This window comes from Telopea speciosissima, chromosome 1, assembly GCF_018873765.1.
Source record: "Telopea speciosissima isolate NSW1024214 ecotype Mountain lineage chromosome 1, Tspe_v1, whole genome shotgun sequence".
NCBI lineage: Eukaryota > Viridiplantae > Streptophyta > Magnoliopsida > Proteales > Proteaceae > Telopea > Telopea speciosissima.
In genome coordinates, this window is record NC_057916.1 from 72,460,072 (window position 1) to 72,472,334 (window position 12,263).

Sequence of the window (12,263 nt, forward strand, 5' to 3'; positions counted from 1 at the left end):
TTGGCCAGCGAACTCCCCAAAATACTGTTCAAAATTGAACTGCATGCAACTCCCAAGATCGCCAACTCAGCACACATGTCAATTCAATTGTTAGGTCTCAAATTTGAATTTTGAGTGAATGCCGCTCAAAATTCAAATTTCAAAGGAACTTGATGGTCAACCATTGGATGAGCATCTGTGCTAAGACAGCAACTTGAGAATTGTGAATAGCATGATGGCCGCACAACTTTAGGCAGCAGAGGAGCCCGATCCAAGAGAGAGAGGGGGTCCTAGTGTCCAACTCATAATCCCACATTAACAACACACACCTGATCTTTACCTTCTCGTACGTATAAAAAGAGTATCGATCGTGCTTCCATCCCCTATCAACAATCCTGATCATCTTCTTGTGAATCTCTAATAAGAGAATAAATCATGGAGATGATGAAAAAAGGCTTTACATCTCCTTCTTATTCCTCCAATGCTTTAATGGCTGTAGCCATTATTGTTGCTCTTTTGGTCCTCATGAGCTCAAACATGAAGACCTGCTCGGCTACCACCACCACCACCACCACCAAATCCAGCAATACCAACTTCATCCGGTTATGCTGTGCATCCACTACATACCCTAACCTATGTTTCAGTTCTCTCTCTCCCTACGCAAGCTCCGTCGGAACAAACCGTACCAAACTGGGCATAGTGGCACTGAAAGTAAGCTTGAGCGCTACTCGGAACTCATCGGCTTTGCTCACCAAACTGTCACTGAAACATGACTTGACAGCCAATGAAACGGCTAACATTAAAGACTGCGTTAGTGAAGTTGGAGATGCGAAAGATGAGCTGAAGAGGTCTCTGGCGCAAATGAAGGATCTGGGTGCCCCTGATTTTGAGTTCACGATAAGTAGTATAGAGGCGTGGGTTAGTGCAGCACTGACGGACGACAACACCTGCTTGGATGGATTAGATGGGTTTAACGGGAAGGTGGAGAAATGGATCAGGAAGAGTGTGACGCTTGCTGCAAGGTTGACTAGCAATGCTCTCGCTATCATTGAAAGCATCACATCGAACTACTGAGTCCAAGTCCAAAGGGACAGCAACTACATCCCCATAGCAGATCCTTAATTTTTAGTTCCATTACTACGTCTGTAGATAATTTATTTATCATCCATCGCTGTTCTGTTCTTTTTGCAAACACCAGTTCTGCATATTCCTATCGATCAATGTTTGAAATCTTCATACTCAACAAAGATTGAAAGTCAAACAACTTCTAAGTTAACTGGATTTGGCACACAAAATTTTCAAAAATGAGAGAAAGAGAGAGTATCATTGGATAAATCCAATCCAAGTATAGCATGATAAAAACCTTTGATGGCTAGTAAGTTTAAAACACCTTACAGGAAACTCAAAATTTGGTTGAGGTTGAGTCAACACCTTAGTTAGTAAGTTCGGAATAACAATAAAATCGGTACGGATACCGGCGGCAATTAAACGCGTCAAATGATAATAATACTTCTAATAATCTGATACAATAATAATACGGTGTACGGTCACCTTGTAAACAAAAATTACAAGTATATATATTTACTATGAAACAGACATGCACTACTCAATAAACAAAACAATAATATAATATAATATCTCTCATTTCTAATTTTTTGTTTTGGTCTATCCTACTCAAGGGCCCGTAGGCCAACTACAACCTAAGGGGGAAGGCTAAGACAAGCCCACAATCTACACGGAAGGGGAAAGGGAAGGGAGAGAAGGGTGTCTTTTTGGCACAATATGCAATCCAGGAGAGTCGATCCCTTGACCTCCTGGGGGGCATGCACTCAACTTGCAATGCCTCCAACCAACTGAGCTAGAAGTTGTTTGCCTCTCATTTCTGTTCAATTCAATGTTGAACTTCTAGTATGCACTATGCAAGACATAATATCCTCCAACTTCCCCAGATTTGAGCCTTAGATATAAACTCCTCGATCGGTGTGAACTCAAACTAAAACGGAAACGGGGAAGCAAAAGAAGAAGAGGAAGGGGGCATCCACTATGAATTTTATGTTTTGTGAGCTGCGATCAAGAAGGAGCCCAAGGGTGAGGGATTTGAGGTTTTGTTTTGATTTGATTTTTTAAAATTGTAGCAAACCTAAGTAAAATGTATAATATGTATAGAAACATGTATAATACAACACCCTTTAAAAAACTGTGTTGTTTTTTTTTCTTTTCTTTCATATAAGTGCATTTATACGTTAAAATGAGTTTTTTTTTTTAATTAAACGCTTGGATAAGCGTATTTACTAACTAAGGTCAACACCACAGTTGGTAAATTTGAATTTGGAAATAAATAATAATGTGATATAAAATTAATTTGGACTTTGGAGCATAGTTGGAAAACCGGGTTTTGACTGAGGCGAGTCGCTTGAGTCGAGTCAAAATTTTGAAAACCTAGTCAAGAGTCGTGTAGACTATGCCAGAGTAAAAAATGAAGAGATTGGGTCATAAATGGTCCGAGTCAAATAAGACTCGGTATTTTCTACCCAAGTCATGGCAAAATCGACGAGTTTAGTCGTTTTTAAAAAAATTATAAAACTAGTTCACTTAGAAATGGAGTTAATTAAATTGTAAATCCATACTCTAAAATAATAAGAAAGCCTCAACTCCTCGACTCCCTTCTCTTGTTCAATGGTATAACCTCAAAATGCATTGTTATGTGATTACTTTATTTTTTTTTTTTCCCCATATTTTTCTGTATTTTTATGATTTTTTATTAATTTATACATATTTATTGCATTATAAAATAATAAAAAAAATGTGACTCATCTTGAACGGGTTTGACAAGGCCAAGTCAGCAGGTTTTTCTAGAAGACGAGTCGAGTTAGAAAACCTGATTTTCCAACAATGCTTTGGAGAGCTATAACCAATTCTCTTTCCACTCAGGAGTTTCTTTTCCATCGAAATATGTTAATTCCAAATTATTGTTTTTGTTGGAATTCCGTTGAAAGTGTTAACCATGTATTCTTTTCATGTCCTTTTTTCCAAGTCCATTTGGAAGGTATCCTTAGGAAAATATGGTCCACTCCTACAATTATTTTTTTCTTTAATAAAGAATGGAGGTGGATCTCAAACACTTTTAATAGTAAAACTATCTGTGACACTCTTGGTAAATTGGCTCTTAAATTCTTAATGTAGTGATTTATCATATTTGGTGAGAAAAAAAACAAGAGAAGATAAACTTCCTCTTTGTGCACTTTGATCAAAGATGGGCAGGTGTCAAGAAAGGGAGGAGAGTGAGTGCAAAATAATCTGGTTATAGTTAGAGTGAGGAGAGAGATGAGGGTTGGGTTTGAAAACCATGGTTAGGATTGGATTGGATTGGATTGGATTGGATTGGATTGGGTTGGGTCGGGTTTGAAAAACATGGTTAGAATTGGGATGGGTTGGCTTTATGTACTTTTGAACGTCGAATTAAAGTATTTTTATCTGCTTCAATTCCTGCCCACTTCATTTCCCCAAGTTTCTCTAATAGATGGGGGTGGACCCATCCGGGCAGTGTGTTCGGACAAGAGTAAGATGATCATTTATGTCTCTCCTATTAAAGGAACTTGGGGAAATGAACCTGCCAAGGACACGGAACAGATAAAGGTCCCGGATTAAAGATGGACAGGTGTCACATTTTTAAAGGGGAAAAATGAGAAAAATTGAGAGGATTAAAATCTCAAACGAGTCCACCGTCTCCATGTGACATGCCGCGGTGGCCTACCCTCCCTACTCTTTTCTTAATTCTGTATAGCAGCATTAATGAGTGGGTTATGGACTAATTGTCTCTCAGGAATGGAACAACACTGGTGGGTTCGTTCTTGCTTACATTCTTTTCTTTCCATTTCCATCTTCAATTCATTTCTGGCCTTTCACACTCATACATATCCTGAGATGATATTCCACGGATCTAATCTTCTCTTGTAGTGCCTCTCATGCAGGCCCAGATCGGCAAGGCCACATCAACATACAAAATTTGGTTAAATTTTATTTCTAGTAATGCGAACACCACCAGCCGCCATTGTTAGCCACTTTCCTATTTTTAAAGGAAAGTTGACATTATTTTATAAACAAAATTCAGCATTATAGTGTGCAAAGGGTTAGCTATTCCCAATCCTACTTTTATGAAAAGTTATTGGTAATGCTAATTTCCTATATTTTAAGAATGGAAACACAAGAGGAGCCGCCATCTATAATAGACCATGCTTGGACAAATTTCACAAGGAAACAGCCCAGTCGCCACTCTTCTAGGGCCCTCCCCCTTGGAGGGACTCATTAAGGCATCATACCTTATTCGATTTCTTTAACAATCCATCTATTTTAATTTAAGTTTTATTAATTTTAGTATTTCTTAATCATCAAGGAGTCTAGTTTAAATAAGGATTTATTTTTCTTTTATTTTATGATATAATTTTTTATTTAATCGTAGCTATAGGATAGATTGCAATTAGCTAGGGCTTGAGAATTAGAATTATGCTCATTCAACGTTGAAGAATTGATTAATGAAATATTACTCAGTTGAGCATTTTGAAACCCTGTAGTGTTCTACCCTATAACCTTGAAAAGTTATGTTGCTTTTTTTAAAAATTGTAATTTTTCTCATGTCCTTGAAGAATCAAGTTAAATTCTTGAAGTGTTTTCTTAACTCTCCTGATCCGTAGCTTTTAACGAGACTACATTAGCCAATATAATCAGGATTTAATTATTAATTAATAATAACCTTTGCAACAAACATGAGTTGAACGAAGGGTACTAAGAATTAATTCTTCTTTATGGCTCCCTTTCTTTTTTCTCCATCTCTAGTTGAATCATCAATTGGATGATATAAACTTCATGTAACAAAAAAGTTGAGTTACATGGACCAACTTCCTTCCTTAAGCTGCCCCTTATATGAATTTGGATTTTCTCCCTAGTCCCTGTAGGTAATCATCATATTTCTATCTCACACCTTGTATGGGATGTGAGACCTCTTTATATTGACATCATACACGTCTGGGAAGGAGTGTTAATGGGTATCGATTCATCTTATAAAGGAGACCATTGAAATATTAATAAGAGGATGAAAAAGATAACTAATGAAAAGAAGCAAGAAGGGTAAGTGAAAGAATTTTTGATTTTTTTAACTCTAAAGACACAGAAGGTTTGGTTATTGTCCATTTGCTCTTCTTCTTTCTAGGTTGGTTGTAGTTGTAGTGTTAGATACAGACCAGAGTACCAGAACCCGTTGTGGTTGTCAAAGCCGCAAATTGCGGCAGGATTTCCCTTACGACTTGGTAGTGGGGACCGAAGATGAGTGGATTGTCAAATTGATTGTGACATCCATATGCCTCCATGAAACCAGATCGAGTTTTTTTATCCTTTTTGCTCCATTCTCACAAGATCGTAGTTCCATATATTTTTATTTATTGGATCTCTTAACGGCGGTTTTTGCTTTTACATAGCTATTGCTGCAAGATTTTTAAATAGGAGAACCAGATTTGGGTTTATAAGCTATGGATCTGCAAAATCTATTTATCTGCTATTTTAAAAAAATTCACTAATGATCAACTTCATGTTTCTGAAAATTTGGAGTAGCTAGTTCACTGAAGGGTTCATTTCATTGAACTCTGAAACCACTCTGAGATGTCTAAATTCTGCTAAAGGATCCTAATCTTCTACCGTGTTATCTACAAGTCACCCAATTTGGTTCAGGAAATTGAGAAGTTGATTGGATTACTATTTTTTCACGCACACACCAAGAAATACGAAGAAACAAAATAGTTTTTAAGTAAGGGTGATGAGAGATTTAATGTCGTTTACACACCAATTTGATGAGTTACATCCACAGACGAAGCTGAAGATGATTCACTATGTGATGAGAGAAAAAGACAATGATGATCTTTCAAGAACACCAAAAATCGTAGCCGCAAAAATTCTCCCTAGAAAACGTTTACCACGAAAATTCCCAAATCACACTTCTCTCTTTTGCTTACGCAACAAGACAATAAAAATGTCAAACAGAGGCAAATTTCGAGAATTCAAGAAGACAAACATACTAATATTTAATTTTGTCACCGAGTGAAAATTGAAAATAGAGCTTCCAATCCATTTTTTTCAAGCTAAAATGGTGACAGCACTTAACCCTCAAAGCATATACAATTCACCTTTGTTTACATAATCCATACCAAACAACTATAAGATCAAACACAAAACCAAAACAAAAACCAAAACCAAAACCAAAACCAAGATCAAGAACTCAGTGACTGGAAGCATAACGATTGATCAAGGCCAAAGCATTGCTGGTGACTTGTGCGACGGTGGTGACTCTGTTCGTAATAGCAGTCTTAACATTCCCATCCATGGAATGCCCTGAGAACCCATCAACACAGGTGTTATCATCAGTGAGTGCGGCACTAACCCAAGTCTGAACATTGCTCATGTGCCACGAAAAATCGCTCTGACTCGTCGTTTGACTCGTCTGTCCCATCTCCTTAATTGACCTGCTAAGCCGATCCACACTGTCGCTCATGTTGTCTACGCAGTCTTTCATGGCTTGGTACTCTCTCGCCTTCAAACTCTTCAATCGAGACATCTTAGACACGTAAGATGATGCGGATCTGGACTTTGAAAGGCTAACTGACAGAGCTGCCTGGGCCAACTGCAGAGCGTTATTCGGTTGGATTTTGTTGGCGTAGGGTGAGAGTGTCTGCACGCAAAGGGTTGGGTATCGAGTGGTGCTACATGAGCTCTTTATGTATTCGATTGAACTAGATCGGTTACGGACTCCGGCAGACTCGGCTGTGCCGGCTGCTAAGCAGAGGATGGAGAGTAGTAGTAGCAAGGAAAAGGTAGCTTGAGACATCTTGGAGAACGAAAATGGATTTAAAACTGATGATGCTTGGAGAGCCTGATGATGCTTGGAGAGCCTGAGAGACCCTGAGTTGTTTGTATAATATATATATATAGCACATGCCCATGACAATATCTCACTACTTCTAGGGGCCTAGGGCCCGCTGTGTGTGGGTGCACCGGTGATGATATTCAACCCGGAAATAATCATCCTATCCCTTGCCCAAAAACACTGCCTAGGATGGGGTCCACTCTTCCCTATTAGAGGAAATGAAGGAATTGGAGGTGACAATTATTATGCTGAACCTCCCAAATCTCTCCTTCATCTTGGTTATAACTCATCTTTAAAAATTAATATTTAAAGAGATGATGTTAAGTAATTTTATCACTTCACATCAGGTTATTCACATCTAATGTGAAATAACTGTTTTTGCATAAAACCCCATCACTTAGTAACTTATCTTCTCACAAAGGACTTGTCAAACAATATTTAGGGATGTAAACCGATCGGATTCGGTTCGGATTTATTACTATCCGAATCCGTTTACCGAATGAAATATTGATCCGATATTCGATGGATTTTGAAAAACTAATATCATATTCGAATTCAAGAGTCTATCAGATATCCGGATATTATCTAATCTAATAAACTATCCGTTCATAAGCGAATTTAACCTATATCGATTACGGATTTCTAACTCCTAGTACCAAAATATCCTTATTAAAGGATATGATAAAGGTAATATAGTAATATATATACGTTTTACAATAATATTAAGCTAATTATAATTTTTTTAATTGGATAGTAAATTAGCCGGATATTATCCGAATCCAATTATCTTTCAGACGGATTTGAATATTTTTCAGAAATCAAAATTTCAAATCCAAAAACTTCTAAATGGATTCGAACATGAATCAGACATGGATTTTCGGCTATCCATTTACATTCCTAACAATATTACATTGTTTGTGACTTTTGTGAGTCCTAACAAAGCTCACCCTAAAGGGATTTAGCAATTTACGTACCCAATCCACAGCTGGACCAACTTAACCAATCGTTTGAAGATCTGATTGGATTTTTGCTTATTCAGTTAATTAGTAATAGCCCAGTTAATCCAATTGTTCATATTCTTCTTCCCATCATGGGTTTTGATTTTTGAGCAATGTAGAGGGTGAAATGGGAGGATTGCAATGGATTAGCTTTGGGTTGAAATGGGTTATTAATTAGTCAAAGAAATTGCTACCCAAAGCTGATAAGAATGATGGCAACCCTTAAAAATCGCCTAAAAGTGGCCGAAATTTAAGAAGAAGAATGGTGAGGCTTAAACGCACCATTTAAGGTGTCCCACATGGAGGAACTACTTAAAGTTTAAAAATGACTCAAGTTTTAGACTTTCTACAATTTGGGTCACAATGGATTTGTATTCAAATTTTGGAGTCTTATTTTTCAATTTTAAGACTAAAGTGTTCCAGATTTTCATAGACCAATGGAAAGAAAAGAAGAACAGCAAAAAGAAATAAGAGTGGGAAAGAGAGGATTCCGATTGGTGAAAATGTGGGCTTTTTAATTTCTTTTTCATGCACTCACACCTTCCATGTAGAAAAACGCATTAGTGATGAAACACCTAACCTAAGGTGTGTTTCAACTTTCATTTAAATACAAGACCACAAAAGTCTAGTACTAATGACCACATCTGCATTTAAAAGGCTATGAAATTCATTAATTTGCATTAAAAGTCTAGTAATAATACCTGGGACAGGGTTTATGGGTTCATGTTACATCAGTTTCCTCGTCTTAGGAAGAGGCCGGGCCATCACCCATGCAGTCTATGGGCCCTTGTTGCTTTCTTTTATGAATAAAACTGGTCGGTTTACTAAAAGGGGCTTCTATCCATGTCCCCTCACTAATGGAATATCATCAATTAAAGGGTAGAAAATGATGAATTTTCCTCCTTGCAAACTCCTAATCATGGTTTTAATATGCAATGTATCGGATCAGGGTATCGGTCAATTTCAAAACCAGTATGATACCGATTTAAATCGCCACAGATTGACCCGTATCAGATAAATTTGTCGGTGGTTTTTTAAAAATTCAGATTTTTTTAGTTGGTTTACCCCTTGTCCGTATCGTTCCACCAATACAGTATTGGCACAAAGTCAATGGCTAGCAATATCGATACGGATCAGGTGATCTGACATGAAAACCTCAAACCATGCTCCTAACTGCCTAATGAGAATCCCTTTAGGATCTATCTATTGCAAGTTAAAAAAAAAAACTAAGAATGAAAATGAAATTGGTTTTAAAAATAAAAAGAATTTTTTGTGATCACCACTTTACATGGTTGTGTTATTTACTTAAGGGCAAGAGATCTCTACTTGGTCACATGGTCTCTACACAAACGTTTGGGCCAATGGGGGAGCACGCCTAGGAATCTATCTAGGGGGCAGAGATCATTTTCCCTTACTTAAATTTTTTTATGATATTTAATAATTGGGCAATGGATTATTACCAGGTCACGTGACCCCTACACCTAGACACAAGGAAGGTGGTCATTCCACCCTGCGCTCATGATCCACCCCTGTTGAATGCTTGTGTGTGCACTTCTATTGGCCCCTCGTGCTGGCGCAAGGGCCACGAGACCTAACAGCCTTCTTTTCCCCTTAATAATTTGAAGGAAAAAAAATTCTAAACTGGCTGCTGGCTGCTACCTCTTGGCGAAGTACCTAATATGATTGTGTAATTTACTTAATTTTTTTTATCATATTTAACAATTAGGCAGAGGATTGCTACCAAGTCTTGACCCTGTGCCTAGACACAGGGAAGGTGAACTGACCATCCTATCTAGTGAATCCACCCCTGTTGAATGCATGTGTGTGCACTCCCATTGACCCATGCTTGCGCAAGAGCCATGACACCTGGCAGCCTTTTTTTTCCCTTAATAATTTCAAGAAAAAGAAGTTTGAGCTGGCAATGTAGGCTATGCTCTCTCTCTCTCTCTCTCTCCATCCCTATTGATGAACCGTTCCCACATTTCCCATTGGATGGCTTCACACTCCGCCAACTTAGAGAACAGTCTCCTTTAGTAATTTTATTTTTCATATCTATGAGATTTTGGTAATATCTATGGGATTTGGATGCAAATATATTTAAATAATCAAATTTAAAGGGATTTGAATGCAAAGTAAATTTTAATAATCAAATTTGAAATCTGTTGGAATTAGTGAGACAATCATGTTAACTAATGGTTACAAAAGTTATTTGTTTTTATTTGATATCATTTAATTCCCCTTCCCCTTACTTTCCTTGCAGTCAGATGGAGTCTTAAGGAGCTTCAGCTAGATGGATATTTTGACATTTGATGTGTCTATCGAACCCAATTTAATAGAATTAAATTAATTAATTATATTTTCCTAAGTGTTATTATAATCGTTATATTTTATGCAAATATCCATTAAGTACTATTATCTGTTCTCAACTATATAAACTTGAGTACTCTGTTCTAGGGTTGTCATATTGTATAATTCTCGAATGGGAATTTGTTGGAAATATAATTATGGACACTTTAATGTGTTGAATGTTGTTGATTCATAGAAATTCTTAAATGGTTCATCACCAGTTGTATTTGGCAACAGGAATTTCCATATTAGTTATTTTTTATGTACTTGAGAGGCACTTACTATTATATTTGTGTTTTGTGAGTCTATGGTGTGTCAATTGGTTGATTAGTTGATGTTTACCGACAGGACTGACTATACATCGACCGCTCAACATACACGATACAAATAGTGATGAAGGAGACACTCACTAAAGTTTCTATTGTCCATTTAGGGAGAGCATCCAAGTGAGAGAGTTGTCGGATTGTGATTGGTCAAAATCCAAGACCTAATAATTATTCTATAAAGAATTTGCATTATTATATTTGAAAAGTGTTTTCAAATGTTTTTGTGTCAAGTCACTGTTCATGACATTCTCAAATTTATGTAAAATGGATTATATTATATGGCGGTGATTTTATTCCATATTTCGCTATGTCCATTGTGTATGAAGAAAGAAAAAAAGAGTCTTCTTCTTTTTCGTGCAAGGGTTTTGGTCATTGAAGGTGGTGAACTCGATAGAGATCATGAACTTGTGCTGCATTCCTTTGGAGGAATACACCGCTTGTGTGTTTTAAGAAACCAATAAATCATGTTCATATTATTACTGCATGTGTTCATTGAAATCTTAGTTCCATGAATTTTTGTAATGGATATTGTTTCGTTACATTTCTGCGACCACCTTCACTGCCTCCCAAACAAAGTGGACTCCTTGGATTCTTATCTCTCTAGACAATGATACTTTGGTTGTTGATATATACCTAGTAATAGATAGGCATTGGTACTTTAGTTGGTGATACATAGTAATAGATAGGTTATGGTAATATAAGTATACAAATTATAGGGGGAAAGAGTTGGCTTTACAAAGGAAGCCAGGCTTTTTGGTTTAATTAAAGGAGTCATGCCTCTCTACTCAAAGAGTAGTTGATTAGGATCTAAGTCTCAAAAGAGAAAATTTAGATAAACCAGAGTCCCCTTCTCCATTACTTCGCAACTAGTAAATAAAGCATTACAAGTGGCTATAATAACTACCCTACTTCACAATAAAAACTTCTCTTACTACTCCCAGTTACAATTATTCCCAAGTAAATCAACTACTCCCACTATGTGATCGCATACCAAGTTCATGCAAACCTCCTATGCAAGCCTATCTTGCATGTAACAGTCCTTTCCCTTTAAAATTGTCCTTGTTCTCAAAGACAAAAAAGATTGTGATGAAATTGAATAACTCCTCAAGAGATATGACCTTCGCAATTTTGAAAGTGTCTTTAATTGCATTCATGCTCTTTGCAAAAGGGAGCTAATCAACTACACTAAAGTTGTCCTTCTATAATATATTTGAATTATAAAACTCAACAACTAGGAAGAACCGAGTTGTGGTGGTTCCAAGTGAAGCCCAAGTTGACGAAGAAACTCCTTCAAGAACAACCTGTACGACCTAGAGGACTACTCTGTTTCCAACTCCACTTTGTCTAGCTTCGATACTAATTGATACATAATGATAATAGATGGGTTATGGTAATATAAGGAGAGAAATTTTAGGGGGGAAAAGAGTTGGTTTTACAGAGGAAGTCGGGCCTCTTTACTTAATTGAGGAGGATCTGAATCCTCTACTTCCACCCCGCCCCTACTGTCGTGCACCCTACACACAGCAAGGTAGAAAGGACCGCCTTACCCCCGCTTGAGCAAGGCGCTCGGACAGGGGTAAGGTGGTCTTTTCACACCTTGCTGTGTGTGATGAACACACGATAGTACGGGCAGGGTAGAAGTAGAGGACCCTGATACGAATTGAGGAAGCCATGCCTCTTTACTCAAAGACTAATTGATTAGGG

At 37.3% G+C, this 12,263-nt stretch overlaps 2 protein-coding genes across 2 annotated transcripts; one reads left to right on the forward strand and one right to left on the reverse strand.

Annotated features, from left to right (window-relative positions):
- The first annotated feature begins 414 nt into the window (after nucleotides 1-414).
- On the forward strand, nucleotides 415-1,053 carry LOC122654178 (21 kDa protein-like). Its single transcript, XM_043848168.1, has one exon. The coding sequence runs from the start codon at nucleotides 415-417 to the stop codon at nucleotides 1,051-1,053; it is 639 nt and encodes a 212-aa protein (XP_043704103.1).
- A 5,151-nt stretch (nucleotides 1,054-6,204) lies between these two features.
- LOC122642252 (pectinesterase inhibitor 9-like) lies at nucleotides 6,205-6,865 on the reverse strand. Its single transcript, XM_043835699.1, has one exon. It carries the CDS (start codon nucleotides 6,848-6,850, stop codon nucleotides 6,245-6,247), a length of 606 nt encoding a protein of 201 aa, XP_043691634.1. The 5' UTR covers nucleotides 6,851-6,865; the 3' UTR covers nucleotides 6,205-6,244.
- Between the last annotated feature and the right edge of the window lie 5,398 nt (nucleotides 6,866-12,263).